The sequence below is a fragment of the Chlorocebus sabaeus genome, chromosome 14, assembly GCF_047675955.1.
Source record: "Chlorocebus sabaeus isolate Y175 chromosome 14, mChlSab1.0.hap1, whole genome shotgun sequence".
NCBI classification, from domain to species: domain Eukaryota; kingdom Metazoa; phylum Chordata; class Mammalia; order Primates; family Cercopithecidae; genus Chlorocebus; species Chlorocebus sabaeus.
The window spans coordinates 26010142-26037723 of record NC_132917.1 but is presented as its reverse complement, the minus strand read 5'-3'; the positions used below and the strand labels follow the sequence as shown (position 1 = coordinate 26037723).

Below are 27582 nucleotides of genomic sequence, written 5' to 3'. Positions count from 1 at the left end.
CAGTCACCCCTCGGTATCTGCAGGGAATTGGCCCCAGGACTCTCTGTGGATGTTCAACTCCCTTATATAAAATGGCACAGTATCTGCCTATAACCTACACACATCCTCTCATATATTTTTTGAGACAAAGTCTTGCTCTGTTGCCCAGACTGGAGTGCAATGGCGCGATCTCGGCTCACTGCAAGCTCTGCCTCCCAGGTTCATGCCATTCTCCTGCCTCAGCCTCCTGAGTAGCTGGGACTACAGGTGCCCACCACCACACCTGGCTAATTTTTTGTATTTTTAGTAGTGACGGAGTTTCACCATGTTAGCCAGGATGGTCTCAATCTCCTGACCTCGTGATCCACCTGCCTCGGCCTCCCAAAGTGCTGGGATTACAGGTGTGAGCCACCATGCTGGGTCATCTACTTTAAATCATCTCAGCTTACTTATAATATCTAATACAATGTAAATACTATGCAAATAATTGTTATATTGCATTGTGTTTTTATTTGTATCTTTTGTTGTACTGTTATTTATTTAATTATTTATTTATTTAACATTTTCAATCCACAGTTGGTTGAATCTATGGATGTGGAACCTGTGGATACAGAGAACCTACTGTTCAGGGTTTGGTACTGTCCTTGGTTTGGGGCATCCACTGGGGGTCTTGGACTGTATCTCCCATGGGTAAGCGGGGGGCAATTTTATTAGCATTCTTATTAAACATGTACTAAACGTACAACTTTCACTTGTAGGATGGTCTACAGTTTTTTTTTTTGTTGTTGTTGTTTGTTTTTTTGAGATGGAGTCTCACACTGTCACCCGGGCTAGAGTGCAATGGTGTGATCTCGGCTCACTGCAACCTCCATCTCCCGGGTTCAAGCGATTCTCCTGTCTCAGCCTCCCGAGTAGATGGGATTACAGGTGCCCGCCACCATGCCTGGCTAATTTTTTGTATTTTCAGTAGAGACAGGGTTTCACCATGTTGGCCAGGCTGGTCTCGAACTCCTGACCTCATGATCCACCCATCTTGACCTCCCATAGTGCTGGGATTACAGGCATGACCTACCGTGCCTGGCCAGGATGGTCTGCAGTTTACAAAGCTTTTCCATAATAGATATCACTCCATCAGAGCCTGTGCAGAATGAAAGAGTTCTGAACTGACAGGACTGCCTGAATTTAAGTCTTCAGACCTGAGGACCAGGAACCAATATGAACCCCTACAGGCTGCCAGTGACAAGGTAGAAGGGCCCTACATTCCTCTACTTCACAAAAGTCTGCACCCAGAACCACGAAATACAGCCAGCAGGGCAAATAAAATGAAAAATCACCCCTTTCAAGTCCACCATCCATCAGAAAGCACAGAAGTTGTAAGTTCAGATCAGAAGAAAACCGTTTAAGATATCACATGAATACCTAATATAGTGCACAAAGTAACTGTTCAGTGTTCTTAATTCAACTGTTTGCTCATTTTCATTCAGCAGCTTTCCATAATTTAACTTTTATCTAAAAGAATTCTTTAAGCAATGGTATTTTAACTTGAAAAGCTCCTCTTTTAAAATTCTGAAGCTTTAACATGAAAGTTCAACTTCAGGAGACCAGGAAAAGTATGATACAAGAAGGTCAGTTTACCCAATTGGATTTCAATTATTTGACATTCATTAACAGCTGATGAGTTCAAACAGGAAGACAGATTAATAGATTACAGAAGGCAGCAAAACTCTGTGCTCTCGCCTTACACACCTGAGTATTTTTCAAGGTCACATACCACTCACGATAAACAAAGAAACTCTAAACTCTTTTATGAACCCACAGGAAGAAGAACGACTTAAACCTTCCACATTCATGAAAAAAATAAAATGCAAACTTTTAAAGGTGCTAGACTAGATTTGGGTTTGTTAATGTTTATTAAAGGTATTATTTTCCATGGGAGTGACGTTTTGGCCAACACCAGGAAACCTGAACCAGGTAGATAATCCAGTTAAGACCTGGCATGACTTGCTTGGCTCTACAATCTATCGGGCTAGGGTAAGCTAGAGTCCTCAAAACTGCTTGAGGACCACAGGCTGGGTTTGATAGACTCGTTCCATGGAAAACCTCAGAACTCAGTGATGCCTTAACCTTATACACCATTGTATACCTGACCCTCATCTAGGAGAAGAGGTAAAACAGTCATCAGGCCTCAGATCACCAAAAAAAAAAACAAAACAAACTACAAAAAAACTCACCAACTCATTACTTCGAGAAGCAACCCAATTCAAAGTTAAAACAACTTTTCCATATACTAACAAAATCCTCCCCTGCCCTATATCATCTATCCTGTGTTTTCATTTTGCTCTACAAAGTTAAGCAGTCTAATTTTTCTTTTTTTGAGACAGAGTCTCACTCTGTCACCCAGGCTGGAGTGCAGTGGTGTGATCTCAGCTCACTGCAACCTCTGCCTCCCGGGTTCAAACGACTCCTGCCTCAGCCTCTTGGGTAGCTGGGATTACAGGCACCCACCACCACACCTGGCTAATTTTTGTATTTTTAGTAGAGTCGCAGTTTCACCATGTTGGTCAGGCTGGTCTTGAACTCCTGAGTTCAGGTGATCCACCCACCTCGGCCTCCCAAAGTTCTAAGATTATAGGCAAGAACCACTACACCAGACCTAACTGTTCTTCTAAACCATAGTCTTTCAAATATTTGAAGACAGCTCTCCCTGTCACATCTAAATCTTTTCATCATCTGTTCCTATACTCCTTTTGCCACTGCTTTTTGCCATGGTTTCAGTCTCCTTCATCAACTAGGTCTAGTTTAGTACACCAGGGGTTGGAGAGCTTTTTCTGTAAAGGTCTAGATAGTAAATATTTGAGGCTTTGCAGGCCATATGGTCTTTGCAACAAATACACAACACTTGAAACAGGAAAGCAGTCACAGAAAATATGTAAGCAAATGGGTCTGGCAGTGTTCTAATAAAACTTTATTCACAAAAACAGGCAGACTGGGGGCTTCAGTTTGACAACCCCTGCTTCAAACAATCCAATTTGTTGTTAAATCAACACAAACATGTGGTCTAGGGCAAAAGGAGCATTTCAAGTGGTATATGAGTAGGAAGCAGAACATGACTATAAGCCCCTCTTCCTTGATAACTTATGCTGCTCAAGATATTATTAATTCCCGGGACAACTAAATCACACTGCAGTCACCTGAACCCCCTCAGGCCTTTCTCACATGGACTGCAAAGTCATTTTTCTCTATGCTAATATGAGGTTGACTACTGGAACACAGGTGCAACACTGCATCTAAAGTTTTACCATTTCATCTTGCTAGAGTTAACTCATTTCTGCCCTCTCCAGATTTCTTCTGATCCTGGCTTAGTTATCCAAGGAAACAGCTATTCCTCCCAAAACTCTCAGCATATAAATCTGGTCATGCTAATAATGCTTTCACTTAAGTCTATAAAAATGCCAATCAAGGTAGATCTTCTAAACATTTCCCTCAAGACTGCTATTACGGACCGGGCATCGTGGCTCATGCTTGTAATCCCAGTGCCTTGGGAGGCTGAGGTGGGGTGGGGGAATCACTTGAGCCCAGGAGTTTGGGACCAGTTTGGGCTATAAAAGGCTTTTTTTGTTTTGTTTTGTTTTTAAGACGGAGTCTCGCTCTGTCGCCAGGCTGGAGTGCAGTGCAACCTCCGCCTCCCAAGTTCAAGTAATTCTCCTGCCTCAGTCTCCCGAGTAGCTGGGATTACAGGTGCGCGACACCATGCCGGGCTAATGTTTGTATTCTTACTAGAGACGGGGTTTCACCATGTTGGCCAGGATGATCTTGAACTCCTGGCCTCAAGGGATCCTCCCGTCTTGGGCTCCCAAAGTGCTGGGATTACAGGCGTGAGCCACCGCACCCCACTGAAACTGGATAATTTATAAAGAAAAAGGTTTAATGGACTCATGGTTCCATGTGGCTGGGGAGGCCTCATAATCATGGTGGAAAGCAAAAGGCACATCTTACATGGCGACAGGCAAAGAGAGAATAAGAGCCAAGCGAAAGGAGTTTCCCCTTTTATAAAACCATCAGATCTCATGAGACTCATTCTCTTCCACAAAAACAGTATGGAGGAAACCGCCCCCGTGATTCAATTTCTCCCACCGGGTCCCTCCCACAGTTCGTGGGAATTATGGGAGCTACAATTAAATGTGAGATTTGGGTGGGGACACAGCCAAAGCATATCAGCAAAAAGCAAGACACTGCTCCCCATACCCCTTAAAAAATAACCACATGTACACAATTCGTGATAAATATTATAAAGGGAATTATCAGAGTATTATGCAAGAAGAGGACAGACAAGAGGACAGAAACACAAGGAAGAAGGCCACATGAAGAGGGAGGTCAAGATTGGCGTTCCGCTGCCACAGGCCCAGGCAGGCCAGGAGCTACTGGAAGCTGAAAGGGGCAAGGAAGGATTCTCGCCTAGAGCTTTTGAGGGTGTGTGGCTCTGCCAATACCTTGCTTTTCTACACTTCTAGCCTCTGTAACTAGGACAGAATTACAATTCTGTTGTTTAAAGCCACTCAGTGTGTGGTAATTTTTATGGCAGCCTTAGGAGGCTAGTAAAGATGGTAACCAGCTCCCAAAAAAGAAGAGAACAAGTGGAGCAGGAAGTATGCCTAGTCAGAGTGGTCAGAGGCAGCTTCTAACGGGCGACATTTAAGCTGAGTCCTAGATGAGAAGGCAGTCAAGTAAAGAATGTATAAGACATAATAGTGAGTGAAAGGTAGATGCTAAAGACAATGTGCTTTCATATATTCCACTTATATGAAGTTCAAAAACAGAATTGATTTACGGCAAAAGAAGTCCGAACAGTAGTCTGGTGAGAGGGACTGATGGGGACCTTCTGAGGCACTAGAAATAATTCTGTATCTTGAGCTGGGTCGTGGCTACACGGGTATATACATATGTAACAATGCATTAAATTATACACTTAAGATCTTAATGTATTGCAGTATTTATACATAATTTATACCTAAAAAGGAAAAAAGAGAGAAAATAAAGAAAGACTATATGACTCACGTGTGTGTGTGTGGAGGTGGGGAGGTAATACATGCCAAGAAACACCTTCGAGGCAGGAAACAATAACACATACAAAGACCACCAACAGAAGTGTTGGAAATGCTGAAGATAGGCCATTGTAGCTCCAGCGTCGTATAGAACGGCGATATGAAGAGACTGGAGAGGTGGGCAGACATCACCTGGCAGGACCACAGGGAGTTGGATTTTATTCTAAGAACAACAAACGTCCTGATTTACATCTTAAGACGACCATTCTGATCATGGTGTAGAAAATAGATTTGAAGGGAGTAAAGTACAAACTAGACACCAGTTAGAAACTAGTATAATTTATCAGGCAAGTGACAATTATGGGTTAGTCTAGGAGCAATACAATGACTTGTAAAATACTTTGTAAATATGCTGTGAAGAAGTGTCCATTTTTGATAGATTAGAAATGAATCCCCCTTAATTTAAGAAGGAAATTGGCTCTAACATAAGGAAAACTATGAAAACACCTTCTTGGATCTAAAAGTATGTCCTTTATACATGTATTTAAATCCCTTCTATGTACCAGTAAGAAAACTGAACTGACACACCTTTGCACTAAATACTGAGCTCTGGACAACTTAGTAATCACACTGAGTCCACTGCCCCAAGTAATGCTCTACTGTCTACTAACCAGGCACGCCTGTAGTCCCAGTTACTCAGGAGGCTGAAGTGGGAGGATCACTTGAACTCAGGAGTTTGAGGCTGCAATGAGCTATGACATGTCACCGTACTTCAGCCTGGGCAACAGAGGGAAATCTTATCTCTAATTAAAACAAAACATCACTAAACTTAAAATGCAAAAAAAGTAGGGTGGGAGGAGGGATAAATTAACCCTAGGATAGAAATAAAGTTTCTTAATGTACTTTTAATCAATACAAGACATGAGGCCAGGAATGCTGGCTCACCCAGGCAAGGTGGCTCACGCCAATAATGCCAGCATTATTGGCTGAGATAGGCAGATAGCTTGAGCCCAGAGCTTCGAGACCAGCCTGGGCGACATGCAGAAACCCCATCTCTACAAAATAATACAAAAATGAGCCAGGTGTGGTGCCGTATGCCTGTAGTGCCAGCTACTTGAGAGGCTGAAGTGGGAGGATCACCTGAGCCTGGGGAGGTTGAGGCTACAGTGAGCCGTGATCATGCCACTGCACTCCAGCCTAGGCAACAGAGCAAGACACCGTCTCAAAAAAAAAAAAAAAAAAAAAAAAGAGAGAGAGAGACTTGAAGAACTACGCCCACAGAGAACATGACTCATTGAGCAAGGAGATCTAATTTCAGTGATTACTGTCGTTTACATCTAACAAGTCGGAGAGAAGAGGGTGGCAATAGGAGACTGGAGAATTAGAGCAATGAGACAAATACAAGCAAGTCATGATGACAAACAGGTTTGCTTGCTAGACTTTAAGTAAGCTCTAACAAGATGAGAAGATAAGGCAAAAGGAGGGGTCACTTAGTGAAGAAATTTGAAATCTTTGCTGAGGAATTTGGATACCAAACACATGGAAGCCACTGCAGACTCTTAAATAGGGTGCAGTATTTGAGAAAAATTATTTATTGTCTCTTGTGCTATTACATATGATTAAAAAGATGAAGAAATCTGAAGCCAAAGACTATCTGTGAGACCCAAGCTAGACAGACTCCTCATTACTCTTTCCAACTGTCCATTACGATGCCACCCTTAACTTCCTATCTGAAAATAGTTTCTCTTGGTATAACCTTCAGGGATGTGTATAAATGTGGATATGTTATATGCTAGCCAATGTTCATTTGTACAGGGAATCACAAATGTCAAGTGTTATTTTTTATTTACTCTGCATTTACACAGCACTATGTGCCAGGCACTTCATAAATTTTAACTCATTCAGTTTTCAGAATTATCCTATGGGGTAGGTACTACTCCATTTCACAGATGAGGAAACCTGGTTAGATTAAGTTACCTGCTAAGTATCACACAGCTGGTATGTGGAAACTTTTTAACTTAATATTAGTCCGAAAGCTAATTATTTAATCAAAAGCCTTTTATCTCAATTAGAGCTAATCATAAATGAAATGGTCTTTATACTCAACTAAATGCAAGACTAGTAAATTCAGGCCCACTTGCCCCTACTAATAATTTTAAACCAGGGAAAGAGTAAACACTACTTTTTCCCCATCTGCATACATTAGATACACATACAATTAAGCATGTCATTGAAGGTCTTTATTCTAATGTTCATATATCTTATACAAAAACAGCCAGTACCGCCAGGCACGGTGGCTCAGGTCTGTAATCCCAGCACTTTGGGAGGCCGAGGCAGGCAGATCACGAGGTCAGGAGATCGAGACCATCCTAGCTAACACAGTGAAACCCCGTCTCTACTAAAAAAAAAAAAAAAAAATACAAAACATTAGCTAGGCGTAGTGGTGGGCGCCTGTAGTCCCAGCTAATCGGGAGGCTGAGGTAGGAGAATGGCGTGAATCCAAGAGGCAGAGCTTGCAATGAGCCGAGATCGCACCACTGCACTCCAGCCTGGGTGACAGAGCAAGACTCAGTCTCAAAACAAAAAAACAAACAAACAAACAGCCAGTACCTACAAGGCATAGAGTTTATACTTCATTCTTAGTTTTGAGAGGCAGAATAGCACGATGAACATGGACTCCAGACTGATTGCCTGAGTTCAAATATCAGCTCCACCACTTACTAGCTGTGGGACCCTGAGCAAGTTAGACTTTCAGTGTCTCAGTGAAACAGGGAAAATAGTACCTCTATCTCAGATGGCAGTTGTGAATATTAAATGAGATAATACACATAAAGCACTTAAAGCAGTGCCTGGCACAGAGTATACAATATATAAATGTTTGCTATCATTATTATTGTTATTCAGTATTTATGATGATATTGCTTTCCCTCACTGAGTTCCCAAGGCTCGGCCTGGTCACTTACACACCCGCCACTTCCTTGTGCTTCTAACGTACCAGGGTCTTGTCAGTCTCTGTGCCTTAGTTCCCATGGGTGTCTTTGAATTGAACACCTTTCCCCAAGTTTCCCTTATGCAGTAGGCAAACTCTTATTTAGGAAAGAATTTCTTAATATTTAAGCACTACAGCAGTTAGAGAAACAAGCCATCATCAGTGAACTGTTATTTCAGAAGGTAGTAAAAGATCCAATTCAAGATGTTTCCTCCAAATAGCACCTAAAAATGTAGTAGCCATCTTCTTACCACTGAATCTCTCCCCCTCACTCTGCAGACGTTTTCCACCCATCTTTCTTGTCTCTGCCAACTGCAGAAATAATTCTTTCTGCCAGACATGTGTAAATCACTATCTAAGACAACTAGAATACATTTCAAGCCTTATTAATGTACTTACAGGAAAGAGAGGGCAGTTCCCCAAATCTAGTCAAGGTGACCAAGATACAATTAAAGATAAGTTATGCTTCAATCAACTGTAATGGATCCAGGCAATGCCATAATTAACATATTGTATTGTAGTCAGCTTGTAGTCATAATAAACGAAAATCAAAAAATCAAGAATTTCTCATGCTGTTTCTATTGAAGCTCTAAAAGGAAAAGTGTTTGTATCTTTGAAATCTTTACAGAAATGTCCTCTAATAGAGGGCAACTCATTCACAAATGAGATTTCTTTACAAGTTTTCTTTAATTCCAAGTCCATAGCCACACTTTCATGTGGTTCCATCCAGGAGAAGTGACCTGTGCAAAACACTATTGTATTTTTTAAAAAATTATATATATAAAACAGTATGCTGTTTCATAAAACCCTGCCTCAGTGACTACCACCTCTATCCACCCAGTCATCCTACCAGAACCTGAGTCATCCCAGACTTCAAATCAAGGATCACAGGGATCTGGCAGGTAAGTTGAACAAAGCATTCCTGCATAAAGCATATGCACTGGTAGAGAAACGGCAAATTAGAGAGCAAATAAAAACAGGGCAAGCACCATTCAGCATCAGCTGATTCTTGTCAAGAGGAAGTTCACGGCCAGTATTGTCCAATATTCTGTTTTCTTCAAGAGAATTCAGAAATCTGGACTTTTATGAGAAAGACACTATTTATTTTTATTATTATTATATTATTATTATTATTATTGAGACGGAATCTCACTCTGTCGCCCATGCTGGAGTGCAGTGGCACTATCTTGGCTCACTGCAACCTCCACCTCAAGGATTCAAGCGATTCTCCTGCCTCAGCCTCCCAAGTAGCTGGGATTACAGGCACACACCACCATGCCCAGCTAATTTTTGTGTTTTTAGTAGAGATGGGGTTTCACCCTGTTGGCCAGGGTGGTCTCGAACTCCTGACCTTGTGATCCACTTGCCTCAGCCTCTCAAAGTAACTGAGATTACAGGCGTGAGCCACTGGGCCCGGCTAGAGATACCAATTTTTGAAACAAATCAAGTGTGGGCCAAATTAAACATAACTTGGCTACATTCAGTGTGCAGGTTAACCTGTTTTGACGTCTATCTTTAGAATCCCCACTCCTTTCTTTCTATCCCCACCCCTTAGTTCAGGCCTTTGACATTTCTTAACCTAGTTTTTATAGAGAAGCATCATCCTAAAAGGCCTCCACATCACCTCTACCTCTCTCCATCTTCTACACACTGCCAGGGTGAGCTTCCTAAAATTGAAATGTGATCCTGTCTAGATTTCAATTTTAAACAGTGGCTCCCCAAAACCTATAGCACTATAATGTGCCTAAGAACCACTTGAGATATTTGGCATTTTTTTCTTTTCTGAGACAGGGTCTCACTCTGTCATCTAAGCCAGAGTGCAGTGGCATGATCTCAGCTCACTGCAACCTTGACTTCCCGGGCTTCAGCAATCCTCCCACCTCAGCCTCCAGAGTAGCTGGGACACAGGCACGCGCCATCACGCCCAGCTGATTTTTGTATTTTTGGTGAAACTGGGTTTCACCATATTGTCCAGGCTGGTCTCAAACTACTGGGCTCAAGCAATCCACCTGCCTCGGGCTCCCAAAGTGCTGGAATTACAGGCCTAAGCCACTGCACCTGGCCTGAGGTATTTGTTAAACATGGAAATAACGGCAATCTATCCAAAGTGTATCTCCCAAAGAGAGCCACGAATTTGCTAAACACCTTCCCGAAGTGATTCTGATGCCAGCAGTCCTTGAACCCACAGTGATCTACACTATCAAATCCGGAAGTCCTTTACATCGAATCATCCCCCTCTGAGAGCACCCCACCTCACTCTCCAGTCTTATCTCCTGCCACTTCACTATTATGTCTAAACACCTTACCTAACTTCTTGTGGTTCCCAGAAAATACCCTGAGGCCTTCATCACTTTACACTCCATTGCTCTCTTGTTCCATAATGCCCTTCTCCCTCTTAACTTGGTAGTACAGTCTCTGATTTATGACAGTTTCACTCATCATTTTTCAACTTTACAATGGTGCAAAGGTAACATGCATTCGGTTGAAAGTGGTATGATATTCTCTCGAAATTCTGGGCAGCACAGCGAGCCACAGCTCCTAGTCAGTCATGCAATCACAAGGGTGCACAGGCCAGGTGCGGTGGCTCATGCCTGTAATCTCAACACTTTGGGAGGCCGAGGCAGGTAGATCACCTGAAGTCCGGGATTCAACACCAACCTGGCCGACATGGTGAAACCTGTCTCTACTAAAAACACAAAAATTAGCCGGATGTGGTGGTGCATGCCTGTAATCCTAGCTACTCCGGAGGCTGAGGCACGAAAATTGCTTGAAGGAGGTGGAGGTGGCAGTGAGCCAAGATTGCGCCGCTGCACTCCAGCCTGGGCGACAGAGTGAAACCCCGTCTCAAAAAAAAAAAAACAAAAACAACAACCTGTGAACAACCAATTCTCTACTGCACTGCCAGATGATTTTGCTCAAGTGCAGGTGAATTACTCTAAGTGTTCTGAGCACATTTAAGGTAGGCTAGGCTAAGCTATGATGTTCAGTAGGTAAGTGTATTAAATGTATTTTCAACTACAATAGGTCTATCAGGAACAGAAACCCATCATAAATGGAGCAGCATCTCTCTCTCTCCTTCTCTCTATATAATATAAATATATATATTCATCTCTCTAGACTGAGCTTTGCCTTCACCTCCATCCCCTGAAGGCTTTCTCAACTCTAGCTCCCACTCCCCTGGAAGCTGCCTCCTCTCGTCTTCCATAGGACCCAGCACTTGCCTAACTGGACTTACTAACTTTTTATAACTGTTCATTTACATGTTCACATGCCACCAAACTGAGTTCTTTGAAGAAAAGAATTTCAGCTTAGCTTAATTTTGCAGCCCAAATGCTATGCCTGACACTGAGTAGACCCTCAATAAATGCTTGGTGAATAAACAAAATCAAACCGTATGATGGCCAGGCATGGTGGCTCGCGCCTACAATCCCAGCACTTTGTGAGGCCAAGGGAGGAAAATCACCTGAGGAATTCAAGGCTGCAGTAAGCTATGATCGCACCACTGCACTCTAGCCTGGGAGACAAAGCAAGACCCTGTCTCTAAAAAAAGATAAGAATAAAAATACTTTTTTATGACATCTGCAGGAACTAGTAAGGTTAAAGGCCAGATTCTGGTTCTTTAGCATTACCATTAAGATGCAAACACAGTCTCTCTTTACCACCTCTTAATTGTAATACTAATAAATTCACAATTATCATGATTCCTATAATCAGGATGCTGTTGTTGAAAGCCAATTACCATAATAGCAGAAACCAAGTCATCACGAAACTATATACATATTTATACACACACACTTATTATTATTATTATTATTTTTTTTTTTTTTGAGTCAGGGTCTTTCTCTGTTGCTCAGGCTGCAACATAGTGGCACAATCATAGCTCACTGCAGCCCAGCTTCCAGACTCAAGTGATCCTCTCACCTCAGCCTCCCAAATAACTAGGACCACAGGCACGTGCTACCATGCCTGGCTAATTGTGTGTGTGTGTGTGTGTGTGTGTGTGTGTGGAGATGAGGTCTCACTATGTTGCCCAACTTCTATCTTCAAGCCATCCTCCACCTCGGCCTCCAGAAGTGCTGGGATTACAGGCATGAGACACTGTGCCCAGACAAATTACCTTCTTGAACAAACCAAACAAGATATTTCACAGAACACTGCCTCTCTGAGGCAAAATGATACAATTTGAAAGTAGCTGCTACACTATCAATTAAAACTTTGCCTTCCCAAGGTTAGACGAGCAAACCAGGACAAAAAAAAAAAAAACTTGCAGTTTCACCCTTAGATAAGTGGGGAAAAATCCCTCAACTATAAAGACCTGTCCAAGGGCCCGGCGTGGTGGCTCATGCCTGTAATCCCAACACTTTGGGAGGCCGAGGTAGGTGGATCACCTGAGGTCAGGAGTTCGAGACCAGCCTGGCCAATGTGTGTGGAACCCTGTCTCAACTAAAAATACAAAAATTAGCCAGGCGTGGTGGCAGGTGCCTGTAATCCCAGCTATGCGGGAGGCTGAGGCAGGAGAACTGCTTGAACCTGGGAGGTGGAGGCTGCAGTGAGCTGAGATCACACCACTGCACTCCAGCCTGGGCGACAAAAGCAAAACTCCATCCAGAAAAAAAAAGCCAGGTGTGGTGGCTCATGCCTGTAATCTCAGCACTCTGGGAGGCCAGGACAGATCACCTGAGGTTGGGAGTTCGAGACCAGCCAGACCAACATGGAGAAACCCAGTCTCTACTAATACAAAGTTAGCCAGGTAAGGTGGTGCATGCCTGTAATCCCAGCTACTCGGGAGGCTGAGACAGGAGAATCACTTGAACCCAGGAGGCGGAGGTTTTGGTGAGCCGAGATCGCACCATTGCACTCCAGCCTGGGCAACAAGAGCAAAACTCCATCTTAAAAAACAAACAAAAAAACCTGTCCAAAACAAAGGATGGGTAAAGGGCAAAAATAAGGTTGAAATCCTACAGTATAATTCTCTGAAGTTACCTTAGTTAATAAGCAACAAAGAACAATGGTAATGGTAGTTAAACCTGGTATCTTCACATTTAAAATACAAAAGCACCCTTTCAATATCCAGACAAAGAGCTCCTTTTTTTTTTTTAACCATACTTCCAAAATGGTTTAGATTCTTTTACACTCTCATTCCTTCAATATTTGTTTAGCACTTACTCTGTTCATGGTACTGTGCTAGACCTCAGTCATGTTATTAAAGGAAAAAAAAAAAAAGTCAGCTATACGGCCTGCCCTCTAAAGCTCGTGTCCTAAAAGAGAAAGCAGACATTCAACTAATATTCAACTAACTGTTTAACTGTGTTAAGTAACAATGGCGAATACAAGTGTCAATACATAACACAGAATCCATCCCATGCTCTTCCATACCAAAAGTCAGTTGTCTTATAGTTTCCTGCTTCAGAAACCTAATTTCCACTCCACATGTACACCCCTTTCAGCAGTTATTCTGTATAACTGCCAGGTTTCCAACTGTAGCTCTCTGATATACCTCCAGGGAAAATAAAGAAATTAAACTACTTCAAAAGTAATTTTTCCACCAACTGCTTTTGTAGTATCAGTTCTTTACATCTCTCTTATAAAGCATCACATGAGGGAATACAAAATCTCTTTTGAGTGTTTTCAGTCTTTACCCATTTATGGGGAAAAAAGACTTTTTAAAATAAGCATTTATAAAGCACTTACTATCTGAAGACAACACAAGGGGAACGCAACAAGAAAAAAAGATCTGTGAGATTTGTGTTCGAGCAAAACCGATCACATGGATTTTTTCCTTTGGATACCACTGGATTTATAATTTTAATATAAATGCAGTATTGAGTAATTGCACTAGAAGAGTATTTAGGTTATAAATGTGTACTTTTTTCCCCCCAAGGAAGCCTCATTATAACTAAAATAATATCAACAAAGTATTTTAGTGAACATTGGACACTTGCTAAATCGACCTTTGTTTTCCAGGATGATAGGAAGTCTGCTGTCAGATACAGGAACTTATATAATAAAAAAGGGGGAAAGATCAGAACAGAAAATTACACGAAACTTCTGGTAAATTAGGACACCTATTTAGTTGAAAACATAAATCTAGGAAAGATTCTTTATAAGAAAAAGGAGATTTCCTATTACAAACACTGCTCCCATTGAAATAGCTCTTTTATTGGCATTTAGAAAGTCAGACACTAGTAAGGAAGAAAATGTTTTCTATGCCAATATTTACCCTGCAGAACAGACAACAAAAGGGGGGTAGAGCTTAAGGCAAAACAGGAGATATCTAGGTTAACAGCCTTCTAAAATGAAAGTTGAAAAGCACTGGGCCGAGTTACCAAGAAGGCTCTGGACCCTCTTTCCACTTAAAATTTTAAGACAAGTCATTACCTCAGTTCAGAATGGTATGGCACAACACTGCCTGAAAGCAGAGAAACATGCTATGTGACCTTCTAAAGACCCTTGCTTTTTTTTTTAACTCGAGTTAAACAAAATCCATTATGACTTTTTCAGTTATTCATTCATTCCACAAATGCTTATTGGGTGCCTAGTATGCACATAGCTGTGCTTAAGCCATGGTGGTCCACAAGAAAACTCTACAACGACTTGGGCATTATATTCTAATGGCGAGACACGCTAAAGCAGCAATTCCATAAACGAACAGAAAGCACATTTAAGGGGGAAAGGGGCACTTAGGCAAGGCTTCTTTGAGGAAGCAATATTTAAGCAAAGATGTGAAGATGAACGGGTAACAACAAGGATGAAGGGTTAATGCCCATATTTCAGGCTTGGCCGACTGGATGGTTAGTCATTTATTGGTAAAGGAACAGCGGATGAGCACCAGATTTGGAGGAAAGTTAACCACCAGCATTTATTTACTGGGGTCCTAGCAGGTTGCCAGGCGCTTCCCAAATTCTTCTAATCATTTTGCGCTGCTGAAGCTATTACTTTCAGTTTACATACACAAAAGAGAGGCTGAGCGGGGTTAAAATGACGTGTCCAAGACGAAATAAAGAACTCTGACTCCTGTATCAGGTTTGCTATGTGCTCGAAAGCCCGCGCTCTTTCCACTCCACAGCTCCTTCCTGTGCACCTCCCTTTCATCTGGTGGCCCCAGCGCCACAAGCTGCCGCTGAGGAAGTCCCTGCCGGGAGCAGAAGAGGAGGCACCAGCAGGATGGCCTGGCAAGGCGCTCCCCTCCCGGGCCTCATCAGCCAAACGATCATCTCCTCCTCCGAAGTTGTACGCATGAAAGGCGAGTGGAAACTTCACTAAAATGAAGGCGACTGACACAACAGAAGGAACTGCATCCTTCCGGGGACTTACGAAAATAATAAGTTTAAAAAAAATAGGAAGGGAATTCTCTTGCTCTATGATCACTGAGCGCTCTCCTAAGGAAAAGGAAATCTCCCGGAGGATGCCGAGTCGGGGCGGCGGACTTAGGATGCTCCCACACTCCCCGACCTCCATCCAATCCCCAGGACCCGCAGGACCCCCGGAGGAACTCCCGCCAGTCCGCCCGGGGCCACGCGGCACAAGGTGACACGGACCGCGCCGCGCTGGCCCCTCAGCCGCCTGGGCGAGGCCGGGAGCAGGGAGAGGGGCGTCCGCCGGCCCGCGGTACCTTGTACTTATCAAAGCCAGCCAGCTGCTCCGGGCTCACGTATTCGTAGCCAGCCATGACGACCCGAAAACCGAGCGCCCACTCGGCAGCGACTCCCGGCTACGAGGCTGTGGCACACCACCACCACACCGGCTGGGCAAGGATGGGAAAGACTGGGCTGGCGGAGAAGGTAGGAGAGTCGCGCTCCGCCCACCGCGCACGCGTAGCCGCCTCGGCCCCTTTGGCCGCCTCTCAGTGCGCAAGCGCAGCCCACGCTTCTCCCCGCCCACCGAGGGGTGGTTGCTAGCCTGCTTGAGCGGCCCGCCCCCCGACACTGTCGCTGTCCAATCGACGTGGATCAGGCAACACTAAGTCCCGCCTTCCAGCTCTTTTCGTCGCTTCATTTGCTAGCGTCAAAATTGGTGAGCTGAGGTAAGACAAGAGATGGGGTGAAAGGTCAATTTCCCGGCGGGCTTTGCTCCTGGTCGTGGGGTAAGGTGGGCTTTTCAGTGGTATCCTCACTTGAGTGGAGATCTGGGGGATACCCTTTTAGTCCTGGGGGTAGAGTGACTGCTTGCGAGTCGGTTCAGCAGTGCCTCAGGTAAGAGGACTTAGTTCTCCCTCTGCAGCGAAGTAAAAGAGGAAGGAGGTCTGTTCCGCGGGCCGCTCCCGGCTCCTAGTACGGTGGCGCTGCTTGCAGTAGAAATTTAGTAAAAGGGCCAAGCGCGGTGGCTCAAACCTGTAATCCCAGCACTTTAGGAGGCCGGGGTGGGCGGATCACGAGGTGAGGAGATCAAGAACGTCCTGGCTAGCACAGTGAAACCCCGTCTCTACGAAAAATACAAAATAGCCGGGCGTGGTGGCGGGCGCCTGTAGTCCCAGATATTTGGGAGGCTGAGGCAGGAGAATGGAGTGAACCCGGGAGGCGGAGCTTGCAGTGAGCCGAGATTGTGCCACTGCACTACAGCCTGGGCGACAGAGCGAGACTCCGTCTCAAAAACAAAAAATAAATTTAGTAACCGTGGTTAGATGTAGAGAAGGCCGAGCTGCTGCCGGGGCCACGGGAGTCTTTGTGCGGTCAGCAGAGGGACTTGAAAGGCAGGTGAAAGGACATTGGAGACAAGGCCCTCAGGTCTCTGTTGCTTAGGAACTTTGGACCGCCTCATCGCACTCCGCTCTATCAAACCATTCCAAATTAAGATTGCTGGTGTCTCCCAACCAGATAAAAGCAGTGATCTCTCAGTCTCGACGAGGCCTTAAAGGCGTTTGCAAGAAGTGTTTTACATAACTAGAGCCCAGTTAATTGTTAAAAAAACAAAGAACAACAACAACAAACACTAGGTCAATGGCTAGTGAGTATCTACTAATAAAATTTTATAATAGTTGCTGCTCTTTATTGAGCGCCTTCTATGGGGAGAACTTCACATGCATTATCATCAACACCATAACAACACTGAAGTGAAAGGCATTATCCCCATTTTCACATTAGGCAACCTGCCCAGAGTCACTTAGTTACGCAGCTCGGAAATGATCGACCCAACATGAAATGAGATCTGTTTTATGGGAAACCACTACCTCAGGGAGCCTTTCAGTCTCTCTGGGTGTCTGAAATAAGGGCGATTATTTTCAGATACTTCTATGTTCATTCGTTTAACAACTATTTACTGGGGACCCGAGATATGCCAAACACAGTATTATTACTACATGTCTAATCTCCTCTCCTAAAGCATAAGATTCTTAAAAGGTTATAGATAATCTTATACCTGGTATATGGTAGATAATAAGCTTCCCCCCCCACGCCCACCCCGCCTTGAGATAGGGACTCACTCTCACCCAGGCTGGAATGCAGTACATGATCACGGCTCACTGCAGCCTTGACCTCCCTCAGCTCAGGTGATCCTGCCTCCGTCTCCCAAGTAGCTAGAACTACAAGTGCACACCAGCACACCTGGCTAAATTTTTTGCATTTTTTGTAGAGTGGGTGCCCGGCTAACCAATAAACTTGAGTGTCCTTTATCACACTTGCCCTCGAGGGCAGTATTTGCATCTTACACATCTTAATTTTCCGCATGTTCCATAGCCCCAGGGCTTGCAAATAATACATGATCAATTTTTTTTTTTTTTTTTTTTTTTTTTTCCGGAGACGGAGTCTCGCTCTGTCGCCCAGGCTGGAGTGCAGTGATGCGATCTCGGCTCACTGCAAGCTGTGCCTCCCGGGTTCACGCCATTCTCCTGCCTCAGCCTCCGGGTAGCTGGGACTACAGGAGCTCGCCACCAAGCCCGGCTAATTTTTTGTATTTTTTTTTTAGTAGAGACGGGGTTTCACCGTGTTAGCCAGGATGGTCTCGATCTCCTGACCTCGAGATCTGCCCGCCTCGGCCTCCCAAAGTGCTGGGATTACAGGCGTCAGCCACCGCGCCCGGCCAACATATTTTATTGAATGAATGAGCAAAGATTTCTTTGATAGGGTGTGAAGTACCAGTTTTGAGAAGAACATTAGAAATGAGAGTCTCAGCCAGGCACGGTGGCTCATGCTTTTAATCCCAACACTTTGGGAGGCTGTGGCGCAGGGATTACTTGCTACCAGGAGTTTGAGACCAGCCTGGACAATATGGTGAAACCTCGTCTCTACTGAGAATACAAGCGTAGTGGCACGCGCCTGTAGTCCCAGCTACTCAGGTTATTGAGGCAGGAGAATTGCTTGAGCCTGGGAGGTGGGGTTGCAGTGGATGGAGACTGTGCCACTGCACTCCAACCTGGGTGACAGAGCAAGACTCCGTCTGAAAAACAAAATAAAAAAAAACCTTTATACTTGTAAAACTTAGTTAATTGTGGAAAGCCATAAAATGTGACTTCATTGCAAGCTCATAATAGTTCATAAACTGCACTTATTGTTAATCAGTTCAGATACAAACAAACTCAAAATGACATGATTGATTCTTAAAATTTTTTTCTGCCTCTGATATTTTCTTTAAAAGCACTTTTTAAAAGAGTAACTTTTAATTTTGTGAAAGCAGTTACAATTTGCTGCTTCTCTGCATAAGGTTGTAACAAGTTTGAATCAATTATAAATTCATCTGATAATTTATAAGCTGAAGCATAACCCAGAAATTGGTTTATACTTTGACATGTTACTGGCTGTGTAATCCCAGACAACTAACTTCACTTAGTCCCAGTTCTCTTTTTCAAAAAGAGGGCATTTGGGCCGGGCGCAGTGGCTCACACCTGTAAACCCAGCACTTTGGGAGGCCGAGGCAGGCGGATCACGAGGTCAGGAGATTGAGACCATCCTGGCTAACATGGTGAAACCCCGTCTCTACTAAAAATATAAAAAGAAAATTAGCTGGGCTTGGTGGCAGGCACCTGTAGTCCCAGCTACTTGGGAAGCTGAGGCACGAGAATAGTGTGAACCCGGGAGGCGGAGCTTGCAGTGTGCCACTGCACTCCAGCCTGGGTGACAGAGTGAGACTCCATCTCAAAAACAAACAAAAAAAAAGAGGGCATTTGATCCTTAGATCTAATTTGATCCATTAGAACCTATTAGGTACTAAGATCCTATTCATCTCTGAAATTCAATGAAACTTTATCATATAACTTCTCTGAGATTAAGTCAACTCATCTGGGTTATCTTGTCTTACCTGCAATGATACGGCTCAAGTCTGTTCAATTAAATTCATACAAATTTAAGATATTAGTCATGCTCCATATAACCATGTTTCTGTCAATGAGGGACCACATGTGGTCCCTTAAGATTATAGTGGAGCCGAAAAATTCCTGTCACCTAGTGACATGGTAGCTTTCAAAATGTTGTAACACAAGGCATTACTGACGTTTGTGGTAATGCTAGTGTAAACAAACCTACTGCACTGCCAGTCATCTAAAAGTATAGCACATATAATTATATACACTGCTGAATACTTGATAATAAATAACTATTTACTGGCTTTTGTATTTACTATCGGAACATATCCTGTCATTAAGTGATGCATGACTGCATTTTCACAGAATTCTGTGAATCCTAAACCCAGCAGGCATGGTCATGGGGAAGAGAAAAATGTCATGGAAACAAATTTGCCTTTGGAACTAAGTCACCTTTCTGTTTTCTCGTTCCCAAATTTTATTCTAGGAGGCATTTTTCGCTAAGGCAGCCCAGCTGCCTGGGACTGCTTTAGATTGGCCTTGTCACTCCCATCTACGCTCTACACGCCAAATTCTTGAGTGTAGTTTATTATTGCTTTGTTTCCCTTGTCTGCCTCCTCATCCATTGAAGTTTATTTCTTCTACATCTTGTACACTCAAGATCAGGCATTTTGCCTTCCAGAATAATAATCATAGAAAATATCAATTCATGCTAGAAACAATATTTTTATTTTTATAATATAACCAAAATGAAGTGTTTTAAATTCCTGGAGTGCCTGTTTTATTTAGTCTGAATAAGAGTGTATCAGATAAATGGAGACAGCCAAAAAAAATTGGAGGTTAATTAAGGACTAATATAGTTAATAACTCCAGTGTGAGTTACTGAAGCCATAAAAATAGGCAGGGTCTTCCAAAGAAGTTTGTAAAAAGTTATCGATTTAGTTCTCATTTTAAAATAAAAATGAATGCCTTATACACATAAACTCTGGTTCTCAAAGCAGTTTCACACAACTAACAATCCTGAGCCCTGGGCCTGATGGCTGTTCCAATTATACGGAGTGGAACGATAGAATAGTAACGTATCTTACCAAAAGTCACCCAGGAAAGAGGAACACAGGTCATCAGACTTTTAGTTGAATAATTTGCCACTACACTATGCTTCTACAAGTTGATGGTAAGATGTTTAAAAAAAAAAAAAAAATCACAAATCAGTTTTGTTTTGTTTTTTTTTTTTTTTTTAAGATGGAGTCTCGCTCTGTCGCCCAGGCTGGAGTGCAGTGGCACGTTCTCGGCTGACTGCAAGCTCTGCCTCCTGGGTTCACGCCATTCTCCTGCTGCAGCCTCCCGAGTAGCTGGGACTAGAGGTGCCTGCCACCACGCCCGGCTAACTGTTTGTATTTTAGTAGAGACAGGGTTTCACCGTGTTGGCCAGGATGGTCTCTATCTCCTGACCTCGTGATCCACCTGCCTCAGCCTCCCAAAGCGCTGGGATTACAGGTGTGAGTCATCGCGCCCGGCCCACAAATCAGTTTTTAATCAAATTCCAGCATGCTGAAAGGCTGAGGCAGGAGGGTCCCCTGAGCCCAGGAATTCAAGACCAGCCTGGGCAACATAGGGAGACCCTGTCTCTACAAACAACAACAAAAAAGGAATTCCCTAGTTATTATAGTAAATCTTCTCAAGTGGGGTTTTGTTTGCCGGTTTTTTTGCTGTATTTTACATTTTTCAATCATAATCCTCCTAGGTAAGAATGTAAAGGGAACTGTATGAGTGGGTCATCAGTCATATTTTTGTCACAGAAAAAGTCTGTGCAATATAATGAGATTCAGCATAAGCTAATACCTCCTACTTCTATGTTGCTGGGGGAGGATGGTGTCTCTGCTATTTTGTGACTTATTCTCAACCAGCTTCTCAGTGGTGTGTGTGTGTGTTTGTTTGTTTGTTTGTTTGTTTGTCAAGACGGAGCCTCGTTTTGTCGCCTAGGCTGGAGTGCAGTGGTGCGATCTTGGCTCACTGCAACCTCTGCCTCCCAGGTTCAAGCGATTCTCCTGCCTCAGCCTCCCAAGTAGCTGGGACTACAGGCACCCGCCACCACGCCTGGCTAATATTTGTATTTTTAGTAGATAGAGATGGGATTTCACTATGTTGGCCAGGCTGGTCTCAAACTCCTGACCTCAGGTGATCCACCCGCTTTGGCCACCTTAGGATTACAGGTGTGAGCCACCTTGCCCAGCCTTCTCAGTGGTTTTATGGCCATTTTTGTGGTCTTAATCTACCAAACCAATAGTGTCAGTAGTCATTCAAAGTCTAGAGACAGTTTAAAGATTCAGAGGGACCCAGTGTGATATGAGGCAAGAGTGAAATCACAGGTCCATCTACATACTTGCCCTTCTTTTTTTTTTTGAAGGTGAGTGATTGTTTCTCTGTTATAAGCATTATTCATGAGCATGTCTGTTAAATAAAAGAAACATTATTTTAAAAACTGATTGCAGGCAAAGTTTTACACTGGGCAAAGTCTTATTTTCATCATTCTTGAAGTTCTGGTAGTGATCCAGCATCTGTATTCTGTGAATGGAGGAAGAATTAATACCTCTCCCACATACACATCCTCCTCCCCTTTATTTCTCCCCTAGAATGGAAGCAGAACTGTAGGTAAAGAGAGAACAAATCATTCAGATGAGTAGCCGTAGTGGCATCACCTCTGCGATGCCTTTCTCTTTATTTGTGTTTGGCAATGTTAATCTCATCTAATGTCAGATATGCAGATGCAACCAAATGTAACCACTGTTTGTTTTTCTTTTTTTTTTTTTGAGACGGAGTCTCGCTCTGTCGCCCAGGCTGGAGTGCAGTGGCCGGATCTCAGCTCACTGCAAGCTCCGCCTCCCAGCTTCACGCCATTCTCCTGCCTCAGCCTCCCGAGTAGCTGGGACTACAGGCGCCGGCCACCTCGCCCGGCTAGGACTACAGGCGCCGGCCACCTCGCCCGGCTAGGGCTACAGGCGCCGGCCACCTCGCCCGGCTAGTTTTTTGTACTTTTTAGTAGAGACGGGGTTTCACCGTTTTAACCAGGATGGTCTCGATCTCCTGACCTCGTGATCCGCCCGTCTCGGCCTCCCAAAGTGCTGGGATTACAAGCTTGAGCCACCGTGCCCGGCCCCACTGTTCTTTTTTAATTTCGATTTGAACACACAGCCGTGCAAGGGTCTTCATTTTTGAATGGGGTTTATTTTCGTCTTCATGAAACTTTGAGATTATTGGATCGATGGCCATTCAGTTTTTGTGAAAGAGGAGGTCTGTAGGAGAAAAAAAAATCCTAAGTGGAACAAGAGAGTAAAGAACGTTGTTATAATTCATATAATTCATTTTTCCTATAGGAATTCTGGAAATACTGGGGTTAAGGCAACAGTGGCCAACATAGATCTCTACTACCTAAGACTTTCACTTCTTTCTTGATACATATAACTAAGACTATGTGGCCTGCTTGACCAGAACTCTAATGGAAGCTGGCTCTTTTTTTTTTTTTTTTTTAAATCAGACACTGTTGTCTATACTTCTAGAAAACAAGACATACAAATAGGAAACAATATGTAAAACTGCAACTGAACACAGGTCGGGTTGCTCACTGCTTGCAGAGTCTAACAAGAGCGAGGTCTGGTAGAAAGAAAATGATTTTATTAACCAAAATTAGTAAAGGGAAAGTGGCCAGATTTCTATCCAAAGGAATCGTTTCAATTTTTGAAGGGAAAGCAGAGGTTTAAAAAGGGGAAACTTGATAAGGAAGGCATGCAAGAATTGTGCCAGGAAAAAAAAAAAAAAAAAGAATTGTGCTGAGTACAATGTGGGTCCTATTCTGGTGGCTCTCTTGGGTCCCAATCCACCTGGAATGCAGGCTTACGTCATCTCAACAATGACCAGGTTGTTAACTAGCCGCCTTGAAGTCATCTCTGGAATTTTGCAGCTGGGTCTGCAGGCTTGTTCTGTCTGTCTCCAGATTAGCCCCTGGAACTTCTAAGAGGGCATATAATTAGATAGTAGCATGCAGTTAGATAAATGTGAAGGGAGTATATACTGTGAGAAACACAGGGACCATGGAGTCTATATAAAGGCTAAGGGAAAAGGCTTCTGTAGTTTGCTTCAAAGTTACATCTTAAAACCCAAGAGGAAAGAAAAAAATACATATTAAAATGCAGTTTTGGGGTTTTGTTTTGTTGGTTTGTTTGAGTCAGATTCTTACTCTGTCACCCAGGCTAGAGTGCAGTGGCATGATCTCAGCTCACTTCAACCTCTGCCTCCTGGGTTCAAGCCATTCTCAAGGCTCAGCCTCCCATGTAGCTGGGATTACAGGTGCACCACCACACCCAGCTAATTTTTTGTATTTTTAGTAGAGATGGGGTTTCACCATGTTGACCAAGCTGGTCTCGAACTCCTGACCTCAAGTGATCCACCTGCCTTGGCCTCCCAAAGTGCTGGGATTACAGGCATGAGCCACCATGCTCGGCCCTTAAAATGCATTTTGAAGTTAAGTGACCCAGTTACAAAAGTAACAACTTCATTTTCTTTCTTTTCTTTTTCTTTTCTTTCTTTTTTTTTTTTTTTTTTTTTTTTTTTGAGATGGAGTCTTGCTCTGTTGCCCAGGCTGGAGTGCAGTGGCACAATCTTGGCTCACTGCAACCTCTGCCTCCTGGGTTCAAGCAATTGTTCTGCCTCAGCCTGTGACTACAGGTGCACGCCACCAATTTTTGTATTTTTAGTAGAGACGGGATTTCACCATTTTGGCCAGGATGATCTTGATCTCCTGACTTCGTGATCCGCCTGTCCCAGCCTCCCAAAGTGCTGGGATTGCAGGCGTGAGCCAACCTGTCTGGCCAACAACTTCATTTTCTTTTCATGTATCCTTATTGAACACTATGTACCAAATACAAATTCCATGATGGACATGGAGATACAAAGTTGAATAAGACTGCGGGATACGGTGGCTCATGCCTGTAATTCCAGCGCTTTGGGAGGCCAAGGCGGGCAGATCATCTGAGGTTGGGAGTTTGAGACCAGCCTGACCAACATGGAGAAACCCCATCTCTACTAAAAATACAAAGTTAGCCGGGTACGGTGGCACATGCTGTAATTTAAGCTACTCAGGAGGCTGAGGCAGGAGAATCACTTAAACCTGGGAGGCAGAGGTTGCAGTGAGCCGAGATCGTGCCATTGCACTCCAGCCTGGACAACAGGAGTGAAACTCTGTCTCAAAACAAAACAAAGTTGAGTAAGACATGGTCCCCAAGCAGGGAGAAGTTATTGCATTCTGAAAATGACCAGCATCATCCAGCATCATCATTTTACTCTCTCTCTCTTTGTTTTTTTAGAGACAAGATCTCACTCTGTTGCCCAGGTTGACCTCAAACTCGTAGACTCAAGCAATCCTCCCACCTTGGCCTCCCAAGTAGCTGGGACTGCAGGTGTGCATCACCATACCTGGCCATATTTCTATCTTTTTTTCATCCTCCTGTCTACCTCTCCTCTCCGTTTTTTAAATCCACTGTCAAGGTGTGGAATATTTTGTCTTGGACAGAGAATTGACTTAAAGACAGGAAACAAAGGTTTAAAATCAAAAGAAAATTCTAAATAAAGAATTTGAGATCCCATAGGGATTTATTTATTTATCTATTTATTTATTTATTTTATTTCTGAGACCAAGTCTTGCTTTGTTGCCCAGGCTGGGAGGGCAGTGGCACGATCTCGGCTCACTGCAACCTCTGCTTCGTGGGTTCAAGTGATTCTCATGTCTCGGCCACCCGAGTAGCTGGGATTACATGCATGTGCCACCATGCCTGGCCGATTTTTGTATTTTTAGTAGAGACAGGTTTTTGCCATGTTAGCCAAGCTGGTCTCAAACTCCTGGCCTCAAGCGATCTGCCTACCTCAGCCTCCCAAAGTGCTGAGATTACAGGTGTGAGCCACCACACCTGGCCTGATTTAATATTTTGATGAATAATCTAGAAAGTGGGGTATAGAAACAACTCTTCACATTTACTCATGATACTTAGCCCTTCGTGATGAAATGCCTTATGAGTACACATAGACTACAAGAAAATACATTTTTAAAATAAACAGTTTTAAAAGTTATATTTTGCCATATAACAAATTACTCAAAATTCAGTAGCCTAAAATAAGAACCATTTTATTTGCTCATAATTCTGTGGGTCAGCAATTTGGATTGGGCTTAGCTGAGCAGTTTTGCTGGTCTTGCTAGATATGCTAATTAGCTTGAGTGTGGTAATCATTTCACACTGTTCTCCATATCAAAACATCACATTGTACACCTAAAATATATACAATTTTTATCTGTCAATCGTATCTCAATGAAACTGGGAGAAAAATAAAGTGGAAGCTACAAGGTCTTTGTCGACCTAGGTAAGATACCACAAAATGTTGCTTCTGTTGCCTTCTGCCAGACAAAGCAAATCACAAGGCCAGTGCAGAGTCACAAAGGAGAAATAGATCCCACCACTTAATGGATAGAATGGCAAAGTCACACAGTGCGGGGCCTGCAGAAAAGTATAGGACAATCACTGCCCCTATATTTGTAAACAATCTACCACTTCAGATTAGCTGCTCTCACTAAAAATATAGTAAGTAGGCTTCATGAAAAGACTTGCAAACCACTGACTTACACCTAGATTGCTTTCAAATATTCAGAGAAAGAATGGCAAAAACTTGTCATTGGCTTTTTTTAGTCATCGTAAACCATCTCTTACTGCCAAACCTCCCACTTACTCTTCACTCATTGCCAGTCCATTTCCAACCCCATAGACACCACTGAAGTGGCTACTGCCAGGTTCCTCCTCTTTGATGCTGAGTCATAACTTATTGGGGTTTTCTTCCACTGATCTTCCACTTTGATGCTGAGTCATAACTTATTGGGGTTTTCTTCCACTGATCCTGCCCACTGTTATTTCTTTGAAACTTCCTCCCTTCTCCCTTGATTGCTTTAATTTTTTTTTTTTTTTTTTTGGATGGAGTCTCACTCTGTCACCAAGGTTGGAGTGTAGTGCCAAGATCTTGGCTCACTGCAACCTCCACCTCCACCTCCCAGGCTCAAGAGATTCTCCTGCCTCAGCCTCCAGAGTAGCTGGGACTACAGGCATGTGCCACCACGCCCAGCTAATTTTTGTATTTTTAGTAGAGATAGGTTTTTGCCACGTTGGCCAGGCTGGTCGCGAACTCCTGACCTCAAGTGATTCACCCGTCTCCCAAAGTGCCTCCCAAAGTGCTTGGATTACAGGCATGAGCCACTGCGCCCAGCCTCCCTTGATTGCTTTGAATTGAATTACTCTTGTCATCATTCTCTCCGACTCTTCCTTCCAACACACACACATATATGCGTGCGCGCGCGCGCACACACACACACACACACTCTCTTGATCTCCCCAGAATGCAGGATTATTCATAAATCGCTAAACATTTCAGATTGCATATACAAAGCTTCTGTTTCTTCGTTCCTAAGTGGTTAACTCCCTCTCAATCTTCAAGATTCATCTTAAGTTTCATTTCTTCCAAGAAGCCATTTTTGTCCCAGTTGCTAACCTACTTCCACCTCCCCTCACTGTGTTCCCACAGCATCCTGTGCATACCTTTATGTTTATGTTATGAAATTATTCTTTTCTGTCTTACTGGACTCTAAGTGCCTTGAGGGTAAAGACCAAATCTGTATACCTCTGAGTCTGTAACATAATGCCTCATACCCAGCAAGACTGCAGTAAGCATTAAATTAAATTGCACTGTGAGGAAATAAGGACGTGTATGACACTGACAGCAACAAGTGCTATTTACATAAAACTCTTCCTACTTATTAACCTAGTAATCCCACTTTGAAAGAATATACTTCCAGGAAATGATCTGCAAGAAAAAAATCTTGTTGCAAAGACTTATAAGGAGCCATATTTTGTAACTGCAGAGGGGAAAGCAGGCAATCAAATGCCCAATTATATAAGAACTTAAACTGTAAACTATAGTAAATTAATGTCATAAGATACATCATAGTTAGAAAGAGAAATAAGTGAATGGAAAAAAATGGAAAATAAAAAACATAGAAAGTGTTGGCAAGGATGTAGAAAAATTTGAAGCCTCATGCAGTACTGGTGGAAATGTAAAATGGTACAGCCCCTGTGGAAAAATGCTTGATAGTTCCTCAAAAAATTAAACATATAGTTAGTTACCTGACCCAGTCATTCCACTCAAAAAACTTGTACATGCATGTCCATAGTAGCTATTCATAATAGCCAAAAAATGGAAAGAAGCCAAATGCCCAACTGATGAATGGATAAACAAAATGTGTGTGTCCATGC

At 43.3% G+C, this 27582-nt stretch overlaps 2 protein-coding genes across 13 annotated transcripts in view; one reads left to right on the top strand and one right to left on the bottom strand.

The window, feature by feature from the left end:
- Positions 1 to 15809, bottom strand: part of SELENOI (selenoprotein I) — a 49079-nt gene extending 33270 nt beyond the window's left edge. The window contains exon 1 of the mRNA XM_007971243.3: positions 15623 to 15809. Within this exon, the coding sequence (XP_007969434.2) occupies positions 15623 to 15679 (57 nt within the window). The 5' untranslated portion in view covers positions 15680 to 15809. The remainder of the gene's footprint in view (positions 1 to 15622) is intronic.
- The window catches only part of ADGRF3 (adhesion G protein-coupled receptor F3), a 40021-nt gene continuing 28103 nt past the window's right edge, over positions 15665 to 27582 (top strand). For 7 of the 12 annotated variants that reach the window (XM_073022857.1, XM_038006669.2, XM_073022858.1 and 4 more), the window contains exon 1: positions 16044 to 16202. Coding sequence is in view for 2 of the 12 variants with exons in the window: in XM_007971241.3 (XP_007969432.3) it covers positions 15678 to 15791 (114 nt within the window). In the remaining 10 variants the exon portion in view is untranslated. The other 5 variants (XM_007971241.3, XM_038006671.2, XM_073022859.1 and 2 more) reach the window with 4 other exon arrangements.